At 38.9% G+C, this 23,815-nt stretch overlaps 2 protein-coding genes across 4 annotated transcripts; one reads left to right on the top strand and one right to left on the bottom strand.

Moving 5' to 3' along the window:
- Positions 1-825: 825 nt before the first annotated feature.
- Positions 826-19,373, bottom strand: st3gal5 (ST3 beta-galactoside alpha-2,3-sialyltransferase 5). 2 transcript variants are annotated; one of them, XM_058063802.2, is made up of 9 exons: positions 19,241-19,373; positions 16,330-16,423; positions 12,912-13,011; positions 11,400-11,514; positions 10,367-10,576; positions 9,957-10,093; positions 7,259-7,445; positions 5,432-5,590; positions 826-4,095 (listed from the first exon to the last, which is right to left on the bottom strand). In XM_058063802.2, exons 3-9 carry the CDS (start codon positions 12,941-12,943, stop codon positions 3,838-3,840), a joined length of 1,098 nt encoding a protein of 365 aa, XP_057919785.2. In that variant the 5' UTR covers positions 12,944-13,011; positions 16,330-16,423; positions 19,241-19,373; the 3' UTR covers positions 826-3,837. The 2 variants fall into 2 exon arrangements, with proteins under 2 accessions (XP_057919785.2, XP_078644397.1); XM_078788271.1 differs by having other exon boundaries at positions 16,330-16,412; positions 19,241-19,359.
- Positions 19,374-20,780: 1,407 nt separating this feature from the next.
- On the top strand, positions 20,781-23,755 carry LOC131110533 (uncharacterized). 2 transcript variants are annotated; one of them, XM_058063740.2, is made up of 4 exons: positions 20,781-21,300; positions 21,458-21,633; positions 23,096-23,272; positions 23,390-23,755. In XM_058063740.2, the coding sequence occupies exons 1-4, from the start codon at positions 20,949-20,951 to the stop codon at positions 23,594-23,596; spliced, it is 912 nt and encodes a 303-aa protein (XP_057919723.2). In that variant the 5' UTR covers positions 20,781-20,948; the 3' UTR covers positions 23,597-23,755. The 2 variants fall into 2 exon arrangements, with proteins under 2 accessions (XP_057919723.2, XP_057919724.2); XM_058063741.2 differs by having other exon boundaries at positions 23,379-23,681.
- Positions 23,756-23,815: the final 60 nt, after the last annotated feature.

Raw genomic sequence — 23,815 nt, 5'->3', positions numbered from 1 at the left:
TTTTTATTTTTTTTTTATACACAAAATAAGATAAAAAATAAATAAAATTAAGAATAAAGACAATAAATCAATCAATCAGTAATAAATACGTAAAATAATAATAAAACAGCAAATAAGAAAAACGTAAGAAACCACAAACAATTGGTAGAGAAATTATTTTTTCAGATTCAAATGTACAGTATTAACAGTTATTTAACCTTTAACATGAACATTAATGAAACTTAATAATTTTACCCAATTAGCAAGTTAGCATCGTACTCAGTTCCATCTGGGAGCAGCATCGTAACTTTAACAACATGTTTGATGAGATGCTTTATCTTGACGTGTATTTTCCGTTTTATTCCAAATCATTTCCTGCATTTATTTGTACCCAGCGTCATATAAGCCTTTAGCTTCATTGCTAATCCAAAGCAAAACAGGGCGGGGTAACAGGGTAGGGTAACAGTATGGGCGGGGGCAAAATCATGTTAATTGTGTCCGGTGTGCACACAGCTTTAAGCTGTCATTTTAACATTAAACTTTTGGTATCAAGGTGGGGGCCTCAAACTCGCGGCCCGCAGGCCGCCACGAGTTTGAGACCCCTGCTATAGGAGGAACAAGGTAGGTGTTGCCACACGGACCGATATTACATTGCTCTGCCAGTCTTTACACCACAGACACTCGACAGTAGCCACGTTTACATGAGTTTGAGACCCCTGGTCTACAAATAGAGGACTGAGAACCAGTTACAGCACACATGGCAAAAGCCCTCATCATGGAAGTGAAAGGAAAATTAATAAAAAGTGCCAACTGAGGAGAAATGCCCATGAATTTCGGCAATTAGTATTGTAATGTCTACTTGGACGTTGTAAGAATAAAAGAGGAGGGGCTTCTTTATTCCAAAAATAAACAAAAGGTTGTACACGATTTCATTGAGCTATTATTCAGTGAGTAACATTCATTCATACATTTTCTACCGCTTATCCTCACGAGGGTCGCGGGGGTGCTGGAGCCTATCCCAGCTGTCTTCGGGCGAGAGGCGGGGTACACCCTGGACTGGTGGCCAGCCAATCACAGGGCACATATAGACAAACAACCATTCACACTCACATTCATACCTATGGACAATTTGGAGTCGCTAATTAACCTAGCATGTTTTTGGAATGTGGGAGGAAACCGGAGTACCCGGAAAAAACCCACGCATGCACGGGGAGAACATGCTAACTCCACACAGAGGTGGCCAAGGGCGGAATTGAACCCAGGTCTCCAAGCTGTGAGGTCTGCGCGCTAACCACTCGACCGCCATGCCACCCCTTATTAGTCCAAAATATTAGTAATACAAGTCATATGTAGTATTCTGTTATAGTAATGTTACATTCTCCTCCCGTTCCATGTGGAAGTGGTATGTTTTGGCTTCTTATTTTGTCAGTCAGGACTGCACGGTGAGCGAGTGGTTAGCATGCAGGCCTCACAGCTAGGAGACCCGAGACCCAAGTTCATAAAGGTCGCTATCAATGGAAAATCACAAAATTCTAGTGTCAGGTCTCTGCAATATCCTGGAGCCTGTTAAAGGATCTGCTTCTATGAAAGTGACAGTAATAACTAAACAGTTTAGTGACCTTATAGGCTGTTTGGCCGTAAGACCAGAATCAATCCATTTATGTGTTCTGTGTATTATTGTAAGTGTTAAAGAAATGAGGTCCGACTTGTACTACAATTGATGTCGTAGGTTATCGGACCTTTTTTGTAACCCGAGGACCATCTGTTCTCGCTTTGACTTTCTAAAATACCAAAAAGCAGCCATCTCCCTAATGACAATACATTCCAAAAACAAACAAAAAAAATGTATATTTTCACATTAGTAACACAAAACACAGCATTTAGGGTTGAGGTTTATAGAAAGTAAAAGTATAGATTGATGTAAACATTGATAAGATGGACCAAAAAACACCCCCACACAAATAGAAATAAATAAATCGGCAGTAATGCTGCGTTAGCATAATACTTTCCTCAAACAAATGCGTCCAAATGAAGATCGCGTCCAACATTCAGGAAACGCATTTAAAAGTAGTCAGAATTAGCTCTTTGGTTTTGGTCTATCTGCTCAACACCCATTTTCTTAATAATCAACTATTTATTTCATATAAATACATGTATGTATTGCAATCTAAAAAGTCATTAAGACATTTGCTTTCTGATGGACTATAGGCAGCTCAGAGAATACCTTACATATCTATAGAGGTTAGTATTGATTAGTTTGTATTATTTAATGCAATTGGTCTTATGGTTAAAACATATGCAAACTGTGGAGTTTCAATATTTCAAAAGGCATCTTCGGACAATCACAAAAAATAAAATAAAATAAAAATGGATAGAACTTTGCTTGGTTGAAACATTTCAACATACAATTATTTGTGTCACTACATTTAGTACTTAGTTACTTGGCCTTTGAAAAAGCAGTTCAGAGAAAGTGCATTGCAGTAAAGTAAAAGGTACATCTCCAAAAATGCTTGGTATTTCTAATGATTTCAGAACACAATAGAGTTTATAGATTTATGACATTGAGTGAAATATTTCAAGACTTTATTTATTGCAATGTTGGATACAGAAAATGAAAACCCAAAATGGATTTTAAGATTTTTATTTTCTATTTTTTTAAAGAGAAAGGTCATCCTTATTAATACTACGATCATTCCCAGCATTCAATACTTAGCCTCCTTTTGTTGTTCCTGTTATTTACAAAGTGCCATCGATGCATGCCGGGTACTTGACACGACAATATAGTGAGATATTAAATTTACAATGTGTACGTTATATGTCACATCAGCAAACACATACACGGAGCCCAGGATGAGCAATGTTTTTTTGTTTACTTTTTTTTTTTTTAAATCGCTCTAAACCAGGGGTCTCAAACATGCGGCCCGCGGGCCAAATGTGGCCCGCAGGACACTAGTTTGAGGCCCCCGCCTTGATATGAAAGTTTAATGTTAGTGCGGCCCGCGCAAGTTTGATATGGATGCTGTATGGTATCATGTACCCAGAAAATATTATTACGTTTGATTAATGTTCATGTTAAAGGTTAAATAACTGTTAATAGTTATCCTCCCTATCCGTGTGGAAGTGGTAAGTTTTTGGCTATTTAAGTTTAAAGGAAATAACTTGAAGGCTACCGTTTAGGTCGCTAGCTCTCTAGTTTGCGAGTTAGCATGTGTCTCAAGACCCTGCAGTTGCGCAATATGTTGTAAATAAAAAGAGTATAAATGTGACTATAGTCGTGTTTTGTCATGTCTACAGGGCTCTAATAATGCTTTGTTCATTTTAATCTGAAAAAAATAATTTGTCTACCCACCAACTATATGTGGTTTCTTAAGTTTTTATTATTTGCCGTTTTATTATTATTATTATATTTATTTATTACTGATTGATTTTCTTTATTTGTTTAATTTTTCATCTTATTTTGTGCAGAAAAATAAAAATGAAGATATTTGAGAACAGTGGAATGTTTTATCAGAGTTTTTATTGTAGAAAATCAGAACCAAAGCACTGAAAAAGTTTGTATATTTTTCTGTTTTTAATAAATGCGTTTTTTTGTTTTTTGAAAACCTGATGCGGCCCAGTCTCACCCAGACCCTAGCTCTAGTGGCCCCCAAGTAAATTGAGTTTGAGACCCCTGCTCTAAACCAACGCCCATGAGTCAATAACGTCATAATATCCTATTTTTGAATACATTGCATTTTGGGTTTTCATTATCTGCAAGACATAATCATGTAACTTTTCACTCTAAATTGCATGACATAAAAATATTGAATATTTTCATGATATTGTCATTTTTGGAGATTTACCTGTAGTTTGGGAGGTTCAACGGGGGCAGAAGGCGCAGTGAATCCCCCCCGTCAGGTCAGTGATGGTTCCCTCCATGATGAGGCTTTTAAGGAGTTGGGTCTCCCTGCTGACGTTGTGCATCTTCTGCCACAGCATGGCGCTCATGGACAGCTGATCGTAGTAATGCAGCGGAGCCCCCTGCTGGGCCAGGTTGTAGCCAAAGCCTGCCAAGCTCACCTCATCGCACAGTAGACTGGCTAAATCCAGTGCAGTGACGCCGAGGGTGGGTACGTTCTGCAGAATAAGACACATCATTCATGGATAATGTTAGGGCTTTGTCATATTCGCCAAACAGAGGCAATTGTGGGGGTGCATGCCACAAACTGCAGAATTAGAATCTGATTTGAAGAGCTCCAACTTGTGGTGCCCAAGTCGAGACTTAAGACCAGGGAAGAGTCTTTTCTGTGGTTGCCCCCCCACCCCCCAAGCTGTGGAACTCTGTCCCCTCCCAAGTAAAAAAAGGCCCCCCAACATCGAAAGCTTTATGTCTTGTCTTAAAACCCACTTTTATTCTCTGGCTTTTAACTCGGAGTGAGTCATATGGTCCTGTGTCTTTTAGTTCTTTCTTTTTTATTTTCATTGGTTATTTTTTTATACTTTTATTGCTTTGCGTCTTGTTTTTAATATTTTCATATCTATTTTATTTCTCATTTGATATTTTATTTTTTGGATTAAATTAAAATTTTACCTTTATTTATTCTATTTTATTTTTACTTCTTATTTTACTAGTCTGTGCAGCACTTTGGAAACTGTTTATAAAATTGGATTGGATAAGGATTGTGGATGATGGCCAAAATTCCTAAAAAAAAAAAAAGTGCAATTTTCTATAAATGTTGCACATTAACCCGCAAATGTGTGATGTTGCACTCCTGCAAATATAAACATTAAATTTACATTATTACTTTATATATTTATTTATTTATATATAGGCTGCACAGCGTCCAGCAGTGAGCGCACAGTACACACAGCTAGGAGACCCGGGTTCAATTCCACCCTTTGCATGTTCTCCCCGTGCATGCGTGGGTTTTCTCCGGGTACTCCGGTTTCCTCCCACATTCCAAAAACATGCTAGGTTAATTAGCGACTCCAAATTGTCCATAGGTATGAATGTGAGTGTGAATGGTTGTTTGTCTATATGTGCCCTGTGATTGGCAGGCCACCAGTCCAGGGTGTACCCTGCCTCTCTCCCGAAGACAGCTGGGATAGCCTCCAGCACCCCCCCCCCATGACCCTCGTGAGGAAATCTAAGTAGTGTTAGAAAATGAATGAATGAATGTTGCACATGAACCTGCAAATTTGTGTGATGTTGCACTACAGCAAATATTAACATGAACTTTATATTATTACTTTATATATTTCATTCATTCATTCATTTTTCTACCGCTTTTCCTCACAAGGGTCGAGGGAGTGCTGGAGCCTATCCCAGCTGTCTTCGGAGATGACATCTTTGGAAGACGCTCAGTGATAGTCATGCAGACACTTGATACATTCTGGACATATTGATATAATTGTTATCTTTTTCCATAAGATTGGATGCAGTTGCAGTCCACTGCTGAATTGGATCTATTACCTGGTCCCAGCCCCAGAGACGTGTTGTAGGTGGGGAGAAGTTGAGCAGCCCCAACGCGGTCTCTTTGATGACAAGTGGATTGAGGAGTCTGAACCTGTTACGTTCAAGGGGGATTTCATCAGGAACGTTCTGCCAGAAGAAGAGCCAATCCCAGAAAGGCTGCAACACAAAACACAGATAATTACTATGGTAATGGTAATGGTTTTACTTCATATGAACATGCATCAGATTACAATTGAATGCATCCCATAATCAGTTCACAGTTCCACATGTCCAAAAGGAGTAGGAAGAAGCAAAGCTTATTAAATCCTACCCCTCCATCTGGTACTTTTACAATCAGTAACTGTTACATTTGTTCACTTCCTGCTTTCTATAATACAGTTTAAGGTTTTTTGGGTTTTTTTTTGATAATGTACCTTAGGTGATACAATACCATCCAAAGACATAATGGGTACCATAGTAAGTGTCAATATAGTGATATATATAGCACATCATGACTGGTTCAAGACTCTTCATCCTTGTATTTAGCAAACATCAACTGCTTGTATTGTTTCTTGAATTGGCTCATCGTTGTGCATTGTTTGAGGTCCTTACTCAATCCATTCCATAGTTTGATTCCACATACTGAAATGCTATGGCTTTTTAACGTAGTCCTAGCATAGTGTTTCAAACATAGTTCTTCCCTGAGATCATATTTCTCCTCTCTTGTAGAGAAGTATTGGATGACATTTTTAGGGAATTGGTTATTTTTAGCCTTATGCATTATTTTAGCTGTTTGAAGATGAACTATATCAGCAAGTTTAAGTATTTGTGATTTTAGAAATAAGGAGTTAGTATGTTCTCTGTAGGCGGCATTATGAATTATCCTTACTGACCTTTTTTTGCAGTACATTTAGGGAGTGAAGATTGCTTTTATAGTTATTAGCCCATATTTTCACACAGTAAGTAAGATATGGTAGAATAGAGGCGGCACGGCGCGCAGACCTCACAGCTAGGAGACCAGGGTTCAATTCCCACCCTCGGCCATCTCTGTGTGGAGTTTGCATGTTCTCCTTGTGCACGCGTGGGTTTTCTACGGGTACTCCGGTTTCCTCCCACATTCCAAAATTGTCCATAGGTATGAATGTGAGTGTGAATGGGTGTTTGTCTATATGTGCCCTGTGATTGGCTGGCGACCAGTCCAGGGTGTACCCCGCCTCTCGCCCGAAGACAGCTGGGATAGGCTCCAGCACCCCCCGCGACCCTCGTGAGGAAAAAGCGGGAAGAAAATGAATGTGGAGTGATTTCTGATTTCTGAAATTTTGCTTTTTTCAATACTGAAATATTTCTGGCCACCTTATGTTGTATATTTGTAATATGAGGTTTCCAGCTCATATTTTCATCTATTGTTATCCACAGAAATGTATTTTCGTTCACCCTTTCAATGTCCATACAGTTTATTTGTATTTGTTGGTATGTGTCAATTCTGCTGTTCCAAACAGCATGATTTTAGTTTTATTTAGGTTCAAGGACAATCTATTATCATCAAACCATCTTTTTAGTTCTTTATTTCTTCTCTGACTTTTCTAATGATTTCTGTACTCCCTCCAGAACAAAAAGCAGTGGTATCATCCGAGCTTTATTAGCTTAAAAAGAAAAGCAACCCGTTTTTGTGTTGTATATTGACATAACCAAAACTAACCATTCTTTACACATGCTGAGATAATTGGGCACATTTTTTGTAGAAATGACCCCTTTAGCTCTCACAAGTGTTCAGTGAAAAAAAAGTCAGCATTGTGACGATGAGGTGATATCATTTTGGGAAAGCAGTAAAATGCCAGCACTCACCACAGTCAGCTTGTTGATCATGGCGGAGATCCAGCTGACGTCTACACTTTTATACACCACGGCTACAAACACAGTTTCTGGGTCGGTGTCAAGCCAATGAGGCGGCGTTCCCTCTGGATAACTCATCCTGATGCTTGTTCGATTCCCGACGTCAATGATGAACTCTCCCAGTGGGCCGCTGTTTAACCTGGGAGGAGACAGAAGGTCATGTTTATTATTACATGGACACACATGTGTATGTTACTGTATACAATTTATTTTTTTTTTGTTTCTTTTGGCTTTTTCCTGATTTCAGAGTCTCCACAGCGCACACCACATACTGATTTTGGCTTATACCAATGATGCTTATGTTACTTTAATTTTATTTTCTTGCAACAGTCCAGGCTTTGTCATTGGAACATGTGGGTTCTTGTGTTATGAAGGCTTATACTGTAAATACAGACACTAACACCAGTGTGGATGTTCACCTGGTTTGGATCTCCTGACGGTGTGGCCAACATGCTAACCACTCGGCCCAACATTCATTCATTCATTCATTCATTTTCTACCGCTTATCCTCACAAGGGGTGTTGGAGCCTATCCCAGCTGTCTTCGGGCAAGAGGCGTATGTAATAATAATGTAACATAAATATAACTAGGGGGGCTGTACGGCAGTCTAATGGTTATCACACAGACCTCACAGCAGGGTTCAATTCCACCCTCGGCCATCTCTGTGTGGAGTTTGCATGTTCTCCCTGTGCATGCGTGGGTTTTCTCCGGGTACTCCGGTTTCCTCCCACATTCCAAAAACATGCTAGGTTAATTGGTGACTCCAAATTATCCATAGGTATGAATGGACAATGTGCCACAAGGACATTTGATAAGTGATGGACGGGGATCATGTAGATGGCACGTGTGGAGGAGTGTAGTGTGCAGGTTAGGAATGATAGGGAAATTGTAATGCGTGCACACACTGAATTGTAAATAGTTCGTTGTGTTATATATGTAAATAAATTATTTATTGTTGTAAAACAACCCCATTTTGTGTTGTTTAGGTAGTTGAGCTGTCACAAAAGCAAAAAAATATGTGTCAAAGTGAAAGTTATGCTTGAAATATATCTGGTTTTCTCCCTTTTTTTTAGTCGGGAGCTGATATTTTCCTGAAACTTACCTAAAGAATGGAAAATAGTAGAAACAAAATATTATTTGTGTGATGAAAAACAGGAGTGGTGCACGGTGAATGAGTGGTTAGCGTGTAGGCCACACAGCTTGGAGACCCTGGTTCAATTCCCCCTCGTGCATCTCTGTGTAGAGTCCCACATTCCAAAAACATGCTAGGTTAATTGGTATGAATGTGAGTGTGAATGGTTATTTGTCTATATGTGCCCTGTGATTGGCTGGCCACCAGTCCAGGGTGTATGCCGCCTCTCGCCCGAAGACAGCTGGGATAGGCTCCAGCACCCCGCGCGACCCTTGTGAGGATAAGCGGTAGAAAACGAATGAATGACTGAATGAAATAACTAGGGGTGTTTTCTCAGCAACAAAAAAATGCTGGCATCAATGTATTGCCATGTGCACACATGTCTGTTTTCCTTGTCCCTCGCCTCCAAACAGGCAGGAAGAGGTATCACATTGGTTCTTCATAGAACAATGGTAAACAGAGTGAGACTTCTCTTCCTCTTCTCAGTCATACAGTTGCTTTGTCTCTGTGGTTGGAGGTGGGGCCAGTAGCATACAAAGAGTGCAGAAGAGTGTAATGTAGTAGAAATTAAATATAACTAGATTGCATTATATTATCAAACAGCTTTACATATGCTTCATTGCACTTTTCTTGAAAGTAATGTTAAAATCCAGACTCGTTTTCATAGACCCAATATCATCTTGTGAATGGAGCGTCACTTGACACCCTTTAACCCTTACATGCATAAGTGGGTCAAAAATGACCCGGTCAGGTTGTTTTCTTGAAATATCTTCGTTATGAAAATTTTTATCGTTTCATATTCCAGGTATTCCTAAAAAAACATGTTTTTGATATCATGCCGTTCACATTTTTAACTTATCTTTTTTACATTTTAAGAATTTTTTGTTTTTGTGTTACTACCCCGACCTTCCATAAGTGGGTCAAAAATGACTTGGTCAGGTTGTTTTCTTGAAATATCTTTGTAATAAAAAAATGTTATTTCATATTCAAGGTATTCCTCAAAAAACATATTTTTGATATTATGCCATTCACATTTTTAACTTATCTTTTGTACATTTTAAGAAATTTTTGTTTTTGTGTTACTACCCCAACCTTCCATAAGTGGGTCAAAAATGACCCGGTCAGGTTGTTTTCTTGAAATATCTTTGTCATGAAAAATTGTTATCATTTCATATTCCAGTTATTCCTCAAAAAACATATTTTTAATATTATGCCATTCACATTTTTAACTTACCTTTATGCAACACACAATGGATCCTCACATTTTCTATTGTTGTACAGGGTCATTTTCTTTTTCAAAGATGCAAAAAAGTGAAAAATTAATATGTTTCTAACATGAAATCATTCTTGTGTATACTAATACTAAATATCATACAAGTGATTATTCCTAACCAAAATGGCAAAATTGTCATAAAAATGCATTGATTCTAGTATGGGTCATTTTTAACCCACTTATGGAGTGTAGGGTCCAGTCACTCGTGCATCTAAGATTTAAATAAAGTTATGAAATGTACCAACCGTATAATGGTGTCAAAACGATCGATGAGAGTACCCAGCTCCAGGCCCTTTAAGATACCTCCATTTCCGATGACCACACAACGCTGGCATTCATCAGGAGTCTTTCTGAGCGGTGGTACAGACTTGGGGTCTGGTAGCTTTAAAAAGACATCATGAAAAAACAAAAACAATGAAGAATTATTACAAAATAATGTGCAGTACCTAACTTAAGCATATTACCATATTTTGCTAATGTTTTTTCAAGATCAACGAGAAGTTGTGAGTAGCTATACAGTCTATAATTCTACGTGGGTATATTCAAGAGGGGTGATCTAGCCGTGTGTGAAATAAACATTTATCAATTATTTGCATAGTTATGATAGGAGGCCTCTACTGTACGAGCATTAGTTATGTTATACCACAAAGATCACCTGCTGAAGTAGAGCAGGTACTTTTCCCTGAACACTTTTAAATCCAAACGGGGGTGGATACAGAAAAAGGTCATCGGAAGGCGGCGTGTTCTTCCACAGGAAAGGCTGGGTCATGTGACTGGAAGCAGGGAGTCGATCCATGAAACCCTTCCTGGTGCTTCCGCGGTGACATTCACGCCCCAGAATTTTATGCACATGCTGGTGCAAGAGCTGTAAAACAGGATGTAAACACACAATAATTACACTTCATGTCTATCGCCTTATTAGACGCTTGAGGGTTGTAATTCTGTAGCTACAATATGTCGCACGGCCTTTTCTGCTATGAAGGAACCTTGGGGAGTCTTCTATGGGGGTTCCATATTGGGAACACTAGCGAATGGCAATTTTTTATTATTATTTTTATTAAATAATTTATCACACGGTGACCTCTTCCCATCATGCATTGGGTGCGGCTTTATGGTATTTGAAGGTGTTGATAAGAAAAGCAAAAATAGTCGGCCATTTCAAAGAGGTACTCCATGCAGTAAGCACAGTAAACAAAGTGCTGATGACATATGGTGTGATCTACTCTACTCGAACAGGGGGGGGGGGTTGTCCAAACTACAGCCTGCAGGCCAAATCCGGTCCACCATACACTGGCCTGTATTAAAGTCTAAAAATATAATTGACTATGGCCTACGCACAATATGTGTGTACTTCTTAGTTTGAACACAAAGTGAAGCGACCATCTTGAAATGGCGGAACCAAAGAGGTGCAGGATAACATCTGAGAAAACTATTAATTAATAAGCTTCCATGAGGCTAATATGTGGATTATGTTACTCCTTTTCCACCGGGCAATAGTTAAGGCGGGGGATGGTGTGCCCAGTCCAAACAAAGGCAGGTACTTACCGCAATATTGCTAATACTTGGCATTGTAGCTTATATTGACACTGCAGGCAGGACAAGTCAGATTTTTTTTTGTTTTTGCATATCCAAATCATAATACACCGCTGGCACACAAAGTTGAGAGTGAAAATCCATAGCATTTTTACCTTTTTGTACTCAGGGCTGACATGCCAGTCCAGAGGTTTGAGTGGTTCTTTCTCAGACCAAGAGACCATCACCAGACCTAGCAGGCTTAAAAATCCCACCACTAAACACACGCATCTGGTATGCCAAACACACACACACACACACACACAAAACAAGAAAAAAAATATTGTTAATCTTTCCACGTAAAAAGCATTGAAGGGATGCTCAAGTGATGCTTAAGTGTTAAAGCGTTACAGAATGTGCAAATGATAACTTTATTTGCAACATGTGAGCATTAATGAGTTTAAGAACATCCTCAAAATGACTCAAAAACAGGTCACTTAAGTCTGGCACATGTTTTTTGGGCTGTCAAAAATGCGGTAACTAATTGATTTCATTAATTACATGGATTTATGTAGTAATTAACATGTGCACCAGAGCAAACTTGCGTCTGTTATAACAGCAGATGGAGGGACAGTGGAGCGTCCCCACACGGTCACACTGCTACTCTTTTCTAACTTCATTCTGACCTAAACACATCAACGGCAGTACAATGCCAACACCATAATATACTCTATATATCTCCAACTCACGTCTCTAGTCTGTTCATCCTGGGAACTACTATTCCTCAATATCATTATAAGGATGCGAGATGCATTCAGGAACACTCGGAACATCACAAAAACAGCATTATAATGCATGTGTGTGTGAATAAACAGTTCTGTTTGGAGCTGTTAATACACACATACGTATATATATATACACACACACACACATATATATACATACACTCATATATATATATATATATATATATATATACACACACACACACACACACACACATACATATATACACATACATACATACATACATATATATATCATCCTATGATATATATCCTTGCTAATGGGGATTAATAACGATGAATTCATTTAAAAACTGATTCATCATTTGACAGCTCTACTTTTGAAAAATGAAATATTGTCATTCATCCAGGCCATTTTTATTCTTTGGGCATTCAATTGATCGCAACAAGACTGTTCAGGTTGTCTTAGAAGACGTTTCGCCTCTCAGGAATCACTTCATTTGCAGTAATCCTTAAATTGTGTGAAAATAACTTATGGTTTTGAAATAACAGCCCACGTATTTTGAAATGTTCTGTTGAAACAATATTGCTCTGTTCATTTCAACATAATATTTCAAAACATATTGCAAAAGAACTTGGGGAATTGAAAACATTTACTTACTAATATCACGTATATAATCATCAAATATCATCAACGCAATTCCTCGCTACTTCAAATTTCATCACTTCACTTCATATGTTTGAAAATGGAGTAAGAAAGCCACTTTTACAGAATTAGCTTCTTTATTTTATAATGTAATATTAACGTCTACATCAACAAATGTATATTTTTAATCATATTAAATCAAACCATATCATTTCTACACTATCATTTTTTAAATATATTGTTTTTGAATTGTATCTTAACCAGTGTATCTGTATTATCTGTATTATGCTTCTTACCTGTGTGCACCCCAGCGTTTTCTAAGCTTCATGCTTTCTGCGTTAGGACCATGTAGGGGCTGCTTTATGATCTACGATGAAGCCTTCAGATGACGGTGCTCTGGACATGGAAGAATGGCACAAATATTAAGCCCTTGTTGTCAGTCTTAAAACGCACCGTCAGACTTGCTAAAAACTGCCAAACATTTATTAACTCATTTTAACTAGGGATGTCCAATATTGGAGGATGCACCCGCAGGCCACACAGCTACAAGACCAGAGTTCGATTCCACCCTCGGCTATCTCTGTGTGGAGTTTGCATGTTCTCCCCGTGCATGTGTGGGTTTTCTACGGGTACTCCGGTTTCCTCCCACATTCCAAAAACATGCATGTTAGGTTAACAGCAGAGTCCAAATTGTCCAAACGGTATGAATGTGAGTGTGAATGGTTGTTTGTCTATATGTGCCCTGTGATTAGCTGGCCACCAGTCCAGGGTGTACCCCGCCTCTCGCCCAAAGACAGCTGGGATAGGCTCCAGCACAGATAAGCGTGAGAAAATGAATGAATGAATGTCCAATGTTGGCTTTTTTGATAAAAACCGATATGCTGATATTGTCCAATTATACAAGGACGTTATAGGACAGCCTTGGAACTTTTGGTATTTGAGGCTCTGTTGCTAGGTGCTAGCATGATAACCGTTAGCATTTTAGCTAATTTACTCATGTCTAAAGGCAAGTACACACGGCACTGTACAGGGACGTTATAGGACAGCCTTGGAACTTCTGGTATTTGAGGCTCTGTTGCTAGGTGCTAGCATGATAACCGTTAGCATTTTAGCTAATTTACTCATGTCTAAAGGCAAGTACACGCGGCATTTTACAGGGACGTTATAGGACAGCCTTGCAACATTCGGTACTTGAGGCTCTCTTGCTAGGTGCTAGCATGATAACCGTTAGCATTTTAGCTAATTTACTCATGTCTAGAGGCAAATACACACGGCATTATACAGGAACGTTATAGGACAGCCTTGGAACTTTTGGTAATTGAGGCTCTCTTGCTAGGTGCTAGCATGATAACCGTTAGCATTTTAGCTAATTTACTCATGTCTAAAGGCAAATTCACACATGGCATGACATAGGGACACTATGAAACTGCCTTGACACTTTCGGTACTTGGTGCTTTCTTGCTAGATGCCATCAGGCTAACTATTAGCATGTTAGCATTTTAGCTGTATTCCTCACGTCTAAAGGCTAATACAGAAATGACGCGATGCAGGGATATTGTAGACTGCCTTGGCACTTTCACTGTCGAGTGCCATCTTGCTAGATGCTAGCACAGTTAGCATTTTAGCTTTTTTTTTTTTTACAAAATTCCTTATGTAATCGACACATGGCTTTGTTCGGCGGCATGGCACAGCAGACACCGGGCCCGAGGTTCACAACATAACATGGTAGGCATGCCCATCAAAATTTCTGTGGGCCTTTTCTAGTTTATTATTTGTAAAACTGTCAATGTAAAGACACTGATACATTTGAAAACGCAAATGGTAAACACACTAATGAATAAGAGAATGCAAGCTGTGACTGCATTGGGTTGAAAGTGATAATTCAGAGGCTAATATGAGGTTATAAAAGACTTATTCATGAGGACATCTTACTTATATCAATGAGTCATATTTACAAACAGCTAAAAACAAAAGGCTGCAGAGATTTTTTCATGCCTACGTATGGGTTTTGTAACATTGCTACGTGCTGCTACAGTGCAGCGTCAGCCACATAAATGAGAAATATGACACTTGACTTTCTTCTGTGGACGTTTTGTTTAACAAAACAATGCAAATGGTTACTCTTTTGATTTTTAAAACAGGTTTTCACAGCCTAAGTTATATCTTTTGTAGTAGGGAAGTACTTGCCAAGATCCATGAGTTGATCACAGATTTTGTCTTGACTCAATGTTGAAGCGATTGGGACCAAATGCATTATTTTCCAATATAAAATCTGCTATAACTTATTTACTACATATAAAACATTGCTACACTGTTTTTTGTCACAGATTTCTCTCATGTGCCTCTTTGGTTCCACTTTGACACCACTTGATTTTCAGTTTTCAGCGGACACGTCAGTTAACTTTCTGCAACGTGCCAGTATCCAACATATAATCCGGGGTCTGCATCCAACTAGACCAGTACCCTACCCGGTCTACAAAGGCCAGATGTTCGTAGGCTCCTCCTCCGACCGCGAACCATCCTTGTGAATTCAGACGGTCTCGCCTTCCTTACACTTTCTGGTTGTCACGTGGTCTCTCGTTTACCCTGACGTCTTTACAGAATGACATTTGCCTTCAGTCACGTGTTAAGAAAGTAGTAACATAACTAACGTGAAGGTGAAAAAACAATATTTACATTATAGAAACCAGGTTTTTTTAAAAAATAGGTTTTACAGGAGAGACAAGAAATGTTCTCCGTCTGCAGATTTACCTCTACTTCACAGCTAAAGCTGATATATTAAACAGTAGTAATATTCATAGCTCCTTTATTTAATTATTACTTTTTGGTTATTGGGTTTCTACAACACTGAACAGCAGCAACACGCAAGTTTTAATTTGGTGGCATACTGTATGAGGTGATGATTATCATCCTGATTATCTTTAGTACTTCAATACTATAATATTTGTGTTCTTTATAAAGTTTATGGTGGAGATATTTTGTGTTGACATAATTGGGAAAGAGTATGTTCTTAGAAAAGAGTTAGTGATATGGCAGTGGAGATCTCCTTGCATTCCGACTGGATGGATGAGGACAGTGGAGACATGCACCAGTCCATGTGATGTCCCAGTGACAGACACATGACATTTACTAAGCCTGTTATTAAATAATTGTACGTTACACTGTATATATGACCTAGATTAACTTCATATTTAATTACAAATGTAAACTTTGTACATTTGTGAGGCAGAATATCCTCCCTATTGCTCGACCTTTGCAATTAATACAGTACATGAAAACCACAAGCGCAGTCATTTCAGCACAATATTTCTTAATTTACATTCTTTATAGTTGGTTTATTGTATGTGCTTATGAGCTCACGCATTTCCTCCATGATTGCTCTAAAGACAGATGTGAAATGTAAACACATCACATGAACAGTATTTGCCAATAAAACATGTACGTATGTGATGTACACAAATAATTACTATTTTGTTCCAATTATGTTCATAATGTGTATTTACATAACGGTAGTAATATTTTAAGTAAAATCTCTCCGCGTTGTAGAAAAATGTATGCGAAATTTTCCATTCAAATGTTGAGCACATCAAATTGTCTCACAAATGAATCAATATGGACGATTGACAAACAAATGAATTCTTATTAATTAATTATCCGCTCACGTATACTATACATCAATAAATAGAGACAATACACTCCTGCAATTGCACCGACCTTTATCACAGTTTGTTCCAGACTCAGTTGATGGCCGCTGCTGCTTTCTTGTGGCGGAGCTGCCACCTTTCTTGAAGAATCTCCTTATATCCATCTAATGATGACAGGAAGAATATGATGTTATATATATATATATATATATATATATACGTATATAGATACAGTCCAACAAACTCTACTTCCTGCACCAACACTTTTTTTCATGAAATATTTTTGGGATATATTTATGTGAATGAATTTTTTTTGTGTGCATCAAATACGCCGCCTCTTGCCCAAAGACAGCTGGGATAGGCTCCAGCATACCCGCGACCCTAGTGAGGATAAGCTGCATTGAAAATGAATAGATAGAGAGCATAATTAGAGCATGTTTACAACCTTCTAAATTAGTTTAACATTAGTAGAGCCCTTTAGATATGACATAACACCCCTACAGTCATTTTTGCACTCATATTACCCAAACTTTCGGTATTTGAGGCTCTGTTGCTAGGTGCTAGCATGATAACCGTTAGCATTTTAGCTGATTTACTCATGTCTAAAGGCAAATACACACAACATTATACAAGGACGTTATAGGACAACCTTGGAACTTTTGGTACTTGAGACTCTCTTGCTAGGTGCTAGCATGATAACGTTAGCATTTTAGCTAATTTACTCATGTCTACAGGCAAATACACACGGCATTATACAGGGACGTTATAGGACAGCCTTGGAACTTTTGGTACTTGAGACTCTCTTGCTAGGTGCTAGCATGATAACCGTTAGCATTTTAGCAAATTTACTCGTGTCTAAAGGCAAATACACACGACATTATACAAGGACGTTATAGGACAGCCTTGGAACGTTCGGTACTTGAGGCTCTCTTGCTAGCACGATAACCGTTAGCATTTTAGCTAATTTACTCATGTCTAAAGGCAAATAGACACGGCATTATACAGGGATGTTATAGGACAGCCTTGGAACTTTCTGTACTTCAGGCTCTCTTGCTAGGTGCTAGCATGATAACCATTAGCATTTTAGCTAATTTACCCATGTCTACAGGCAAATACACACGACATTATAGACAGCTGGGATAGGCTCCAGCATACCCGCGACCCTAGTGAGGAAAAGCTGCATTGAAAATGAATAGAGAGCGTAGTTAGAGCATGTTTACAACCTTCTAAATTACCCAATATAGTACGCATTACAGAAAATAAGACTTGTGGCCGTGTTTGTCACTGTAAATGTGATCCGTGGGAAAGCTGACATGGGTCGGACAGGAAGTGACATTGGACGTTCAATAGCCCGCGTTCGAGATTATTGTGCCTGACGTGCAATCAGTCAAACCTGCAATAAAAGCTGTTATTCCCTGGCGACTAAGTCTTTTGTGTCTATTAAACAGTGTCAGGCTCTGCGTGACTGCGTGAGGACGCTCCACTGTGTGTGTGACATCCGAGCGGAGGCATGCTTGCTCTTACACTAATAAAATGTAACCCTTTCTTTTACAATGACACTATTTATTTACCACCATTCCACATTGTACCTCTCCTTTTACACCAGGGGTCTCAAACTCAATTTACTTGGGGGCCACTGGAGCTCGGGTCTGGGTGAGACTGGGCCGAATCAGGCCCCCCCCAAAAACGCATTTATTTAAAACAAAAAAAATTTAAAAACTTCGCTTTGGTTCCAATTTTCTACAATAAAAGCTCTGATAAAAGATTCCACTGTTCTCAAATATCTTACTTTTTATTTTTCTACACAAAATAAGATGAAAAATAAATAAATCAAGAATAAAGAAAATCAATCAATCAGTAATAAATAAATAAATATAATAATAATAATAAAACGGCAAATAATAAAAAATTAAGAAACCACATATAGTTGGTGGGTAGACAAATGATTTTTTCAGATTAAAATGAACAAAGCATTATTAGAGTCCTGTAGACATGACAAAACACGACTATAGTCACATTTATACTCTTTTTATTTACAACATATTGCGCAACTGCAGGGTCTTGAGACACATGCTAACTCGCAAACTAGAGAGCTAGCGACCTAAACGGTAGCCTTCAAGTTATTTCCTTTAAACTTAAATAGCCCAAAACTTACCACTTCCACACGGATAGGGAGGATAACTATTAACAGTTATTTAACCTTTAACATAAACATTAGTCAAACGTAATAATTTTTTCTGGGTACATGATACCATACAGCATCCATATCAAACTTGCGCGGGCCGCACTAACATTAAACTTTCATATGAAGGCGGGGGCCTCAAACTAGTGTCCTGCGGGCCACATTTGGCCCGTGGGCCGCGTGTTTGAGACCCCTGTTTTACACAAATTAGGCTCAATTACATGTAGTACTAACAAGCAGTCCAAAGTAAATGGATTACTCAAGCAGCTTTACATGGTACTGTAATTAAATTTGTATTTTATATACAATTTTATATTTATAATATAATATGTATATTTAGACACTGTCGTCTAATCACTGACACTATTTATATGGGCTCCTTCATATCACAACTGTTTTTATTATTTATGTAGGACAGCCTTGGGAGTATGTACTGCTTGGGACATCACATTATATTCAGTTTAATATATTTATAATGCAGTTGGTAAATCTAACACTAGTTTGAGAGTCTTTTTTTCCTTCTCATAACAGGAGAGTAAATAACACGAACAATAGGAAATTACATTGGCTTCAACTAGATGTTCTAAAGTGTCCGTTTTGGCCTCGTTAAGGTGACACAATCCAAGCATGTAAGCCGTCGCTGTCACAATGCGCCAGTTCAGTTTTCCACATGATACGGTAGTTTCATTAGCCGGGGATGTGAATCCTTGTCTTGTCAACACAAATGTGCCTAACCAGAATTGCGTTGGCTTATATTAAAAAATTTACAAAATAACACTTTCTTTTGAGTTTTACTTACCTGTCCATGGATCCTACTACCCCCGTCGTGACGTGTGTTTCGGATTAATACGACGACATCTTCACAAACTGGTTTCTTGACTAGCAATCAACGGCTCCTTCTTTTCCCTCGGCGCTCATAGAGTGACAGTGGGACCGGCCAATCACAGGTTAGTAAAAAAAGGCTTGGTCAAATCATGAGCTTGTGGGCGTTCCAAATGGAATGGACTTGAACGCGAGCGGCCATTTTCCTCTTGGTCCTAGTGCTTGACAAATATCGTTTCCATAACGTCATTTATTCATTCATTTTCTACCGCTTTTTCCTAATGTTTGAAAAAACAGCATTTTAACAACGTAATGTTGTTTGTTTTTGGACGGTAGAAAAACTACAGCCAAATTATTTCCGTGCTTTAACGAGGAACTTTTCGAGTGACGCGCGTGACCGCTACAGTAGTAGTGGGTATGTCGATCCAAATATCGACTATTTCGATCTCAGGGTTGGTATCAATATTGATCAAAACCGATGTAAAAATATCGACACTTGGGCTTAAAAAAACAAACCATTAATGGTACAGCCCGAACTAGATGTACATGAATAAAGTAAAATTAACTTTTGGATAGAAAAGGAGAAAGGAATTCGGCATATTTCTGTAGGCTGGAAAAAACAAAGACAATAAAATAATAGCGTCAAAAGACGTCCATCCATCAATATCCAAATTTAAAAATTTACTCAAAGCCTTACCAGAATAATTTTTGCTGTTATATTCTTTAACATCACTTCCACAACATATTGTACACGGCCTGTCATTAGCTGCAAAAAAAATAACGACACAATCTTAAAAACACATACTATGTATCTTTGTCTCCCTCTACCACCAAAAGTATAATAAATTAATTATTCACTAAGTGGCTTTGTCTATGTTCGTATGTTTTATATACTTGATTGGACTGAATTGACGTTTTTAATAAAAAAAAGTTACTTGCTGAACGGACGACTGTATCAAGCAAAGTAATTACTTCCGGATTATGCCCTGCGTGGCTGTGGCCGCCATTATGGTGAGCAGAATAAAAAAAACATCGCATAGTAATCAGGTTCTCAGCGCACTTCTGAGACATTACTCGAACTGATAGATACTCCAAAAGACCAGATTTTTAATTTTTGAAGTTCCTCAAAAAGAAAGAAAAGTGTTTAAAACTTTCTACATTCGCTGACTTTGTTGCGTTTTCTAGTGACTGGCGGTATTTTAAGTTTTCACTGAGGGTCATCGAACGCACCAGGAAGCACGTGTGTGTCGTATTCATTAAGAGTCATTGGATGCCTCAGGAGATGTGTTGGTTTTGTCTGTCGCCATCTGATGTTGAAATTGAGAAGTGTAACAAACTTTTTGTGCGGGTCACATTCAGTAAAATATTCATAATTTACCACAGGCCGTAGTTTAGACACCACTGGTTTAACGGTAGTATTAACATTGTACACTATCGTGCGTCAAGCCTCTCTTGCTCACCAACATGGCGGACGTTTTAACTCTAGACTCCTTGCTTATCCGTGCCGCGCACGTCGTACGTGCTTACGAGACACTTTCCCAGTTCAATTGTCCAATGAGCACGCGTCCCTCACGTGGACCCACAGAGTCAGCACGTACTGTGCACTCACAGCGCGCGTTGTGCACAGATTTTTGCAGCTTATTTAACCGCCAAGCTGACAGGAGTGCCAACATTTCGCGTCCAAGATGCCGAAAACACAGAAGAAGGCATCAGCCGCTGTAAAAGCAGCGGCCGCGGTCCGAAAGCCCCAACAGAAACGCATCAGAGACGAAGAGGAGAGGAGGAGCGAAGAAGAGTCAGACGCTGACGGCGTAGAGTCTGATCGTGAGGAGGGTGCATCGAAGAGGGGGTCACATGAAGAAGGGGGCGCGACAAAAGAGAAGTCCAACTGCTCATTCTCGGCCTCGAAGGAGGAGCGCCTGGTTGAGTTCTTCTCGGTCAACTCGGCCTTCTATGATAAGTCGCACGTCAACTACCTGAACCAGCAACAGAAGGATAAACTCCTGGACCAGCTGGCTAAGGAACTCCACACAACAAGTACTCTCATTTTACACATTTGTACAAATGTACACATGTTATCCCAGGAGAAACATGCATGCTTTCATAAAAGTAGGAAACCGGATTGTACTATACAATATACTATGAATTAGCATTACAGTTAATGGTATTGGCAATAATTTGGTACTTTGTACAGGAAAGCAGATCCAGGGCTGGTTCAAACACATGCGGACCTCAGTAGGAAAACTCTACAAGACCAAGTCAGGCCGGAATAACCAAATTCTCACAGCAAGGAAGAAATGGCAACTCCAGAATTTCGCCTTCCTAAAACCTCACATTGTTCCACGCTCCTATACTGTAAAGACCACACTGGTAAATATTATTTAGTTATTACCTGAATAGACATTACTAGTTTTTAAACATGTTCCAATACACAATTGTACATTTTATATGTAATATATTATTAATTTTTACATTGTACTTTTTTTTGGGGGGGGGCAAATATATGAAACACCCTGTGACTGGCTGGCGACCAGTCCAGGGTGTACCCCGCCTCTCGCCCAAAGACAGCTGGGATAGGCTCCAGCACCCCTGTGACCCTCGTGAGGAAAAAGCGGTAGATACATTTTTACATTAATCAAAATATAACTTTCCATTATTTACATTTGTATTCAACTATCTGATCACGAGCCCAAAAGGAGTAGGATGAAGCAAAAGCTTATAAATTCCTACCCCTTTTTGCAAGATATAATCATGCCACAGTCTTGTTTTCCCGTTATTATTATCATTGTAATATTATTATTGTTATTCATTCATTCATTTTCTACCACTTTTTCCTCACGAGGGTTGCGGGGGGTGCTGGAGCCTATCCCAGCTGTCTTCGGGTGGCCAGCCAATCACAGGGCACATATAGACAAACAACCATTCACACTCACATTCATACCTATGGACAATTTGGAGTTGCCAATTAACCTAGCATGTTTTTGGAATGTGGGAGGAAACCGGAGTACCCGGAGAAAAAAACCCACGCATGCACGGGGAGAACATGCAAACTCCACACAGAGATGCCCGAGGGTGGAATTGAACCCTGGTCTCCTAGCTGTGAGGTCTGTGCGCTAACCGCCCATTATTAGTCCAAAATATTAGTAATACAAGTCATATGTAGTATTCTGTTATAGTAATAGTAATGTTACATTTTCCTCCCATTCCATGTGGAAGTGGTATGTTTTGGCTTTTTATTTTGCCAGTCAGGATTGCATGGTGAACGAGTGGTTAGCATGCAGGCCTCACAGCTAGGAGACCCGAGTTGAATTCCACGGAGATGGCCTATTATTGTTATTATCATTATTGTTATAATCTTTATCATTATTACCATTATCAACATTATTATAATCATTAATATTACCATTTTCATCATTATAGTTGTAACAATTTTTGGATTTTTTTTTAAATTATTTAATTTTCCAGACTTCATTGCTTCTTGTAGAGTTCTGTATCATTCTGTATCGTTTTCTGAAATCTGCAGTATTTATGATTTTATTGTCAATTTATTAGCCCACTTTCCCCCCCCCTAAGTGTAACATTTACATATAATTTTCTGGATTGCATGTGTCTAAGAACTTAAAGAAGTTGAGACTGTGTCTGAACAGGTGACCAACCCAAACATCAGTTTCTTCTTGTTAAGCCCTACCTTGAAGTTCTTAGACGTGCTTTTTAGTTTGTGTGCGTTTAGTTTTGTGCATTACAAAAACACAAGAACTTGAGACTGTGTCTGAACATGTGACCAACTTGAACATCAAATTGAATCATCGAAATAAGGAAACTTCCCTTTCAGCTGGAGGAAGATGAGGACTCTCTACACGCCATCTCCACCAGGCAAGCATCTCCATCTCCGTCCACCTCTGCGGCCGCCTGCAAGACCAAGCCTCCGGCCAGCAAGAAGTCAAAAATTGACAACCTTCTTATAAAGTTCTTGGACAGGCCCAGGCCCGAGGAGGTCCTGAGTCAACAGGTATTAAATGTTAATACTGTTAGCATGACATGCACATTGAATATTGTAATTGTGCTTTATTTATAGTCCAAATATATATATAAATATATACTATATAAACGTACAGTATGCTTGCAGTTGGAGACAATTGCTGCCGCCCCTGCACCTTCACAACCAGACGAGCGTACAGCATTCAGTCAGTGGATCGCAGCCAGGATGTCAGGGATCCCCCAAGATCGGTGGGACGACTTTCAATTGGCTGCTATGCGCCTGATGCAGGACTACAGCAGGCCTCGACCCAACCCTGACTTAATATTAAAAGCACAGGATGATGACGGGTGGTGAATTTTATAGCAAAAAATGTACAGTTTCGTTGTTACACAACATTCATTTCAATATACATCATATCTTCTTATATTGTACTAATGCTGTATCATGATTTTTTTTTCTTAGGGTGCCATATTGTCATCGGTCCTAAAACACCAGTTTGTCTTCATGTGAAATGACAATTATAAATCTTAAAAATATTAATTTAAAAAAACGGTTTGATTCTAGTAAAGGTGG

This window comes from Doryrhamphus excisus, linkage group LG22 (genome assembly GCF_037039965.1).
Source record: "Doryrhamphus excisus strain RoL-2023G ecotype Guam linkage group LG22, RoL_Dexc_Guam_v1.1, whole genome shotgun sequence".
Classification (NCBI taxonomy): domain Eukaryota; kingdom Metazoa; phylum Chordata; class Actinopteri; order Syngnathiformes; family Syngnathidae; genus Doryrhamphus; species Doryrhamphus excisus.
The sequence above is the reverse complement of the archived record's forward strand: the minus strand, read 5'-3'. Positions and strand labels throughout refer to the sequence as shown.

What these genes read in the sequence shown, in the direction of transcription:
- st3gal5 (XM_058063802.2), bottom strand. Translation starts at nt 12,943, where the DNA reads ATGAAGCTTAGAAAACGCTGGGGTGCACACAG. An exon ending in CGTTTTGACACCATTATACG is followed by an intron (nt 7,446 to 9,956) that starts GTTGGTACATTT and finishes GTCTCCTCCCAG; the next exon opens with GTTAAACAGCGGCCCACTGG. An exon ending in TGATCAACAAGCTGACTGTG is followed by an intron (nt 5,591 to 7,258) that starts GTGAGTGCTGGC and finishes TTTGTGTTGCAG; the next exon opens with CCTTTCTGGGATTGGCTCTT.
- LOC131110533 (XM_058063740.2), top strand. Translation starts at nt 20,949, where the DNA reads ATGCCGAAAACACAGAAGAAGGCATCAGCCGCTGTAAAAGCAGCGGCC. An exon ending in TAAGGAACTCCACACAACAA is followed by an intron (nt 21,301 to 21,457) that starts GTACTCTCATTT and finishes TACTTTGTACAG; the next exon opens with GAAAGCAGATCCAGGGCTGG. An exon ending in ATACTGTAAAGACCACACTG is followed by an intron (nt 21,634 to 23,095) that starts GTAAATATTATT and finishes CTTCCCTTTCAG; the next exon opens with CTGGAGGAAGATGAGGACTC.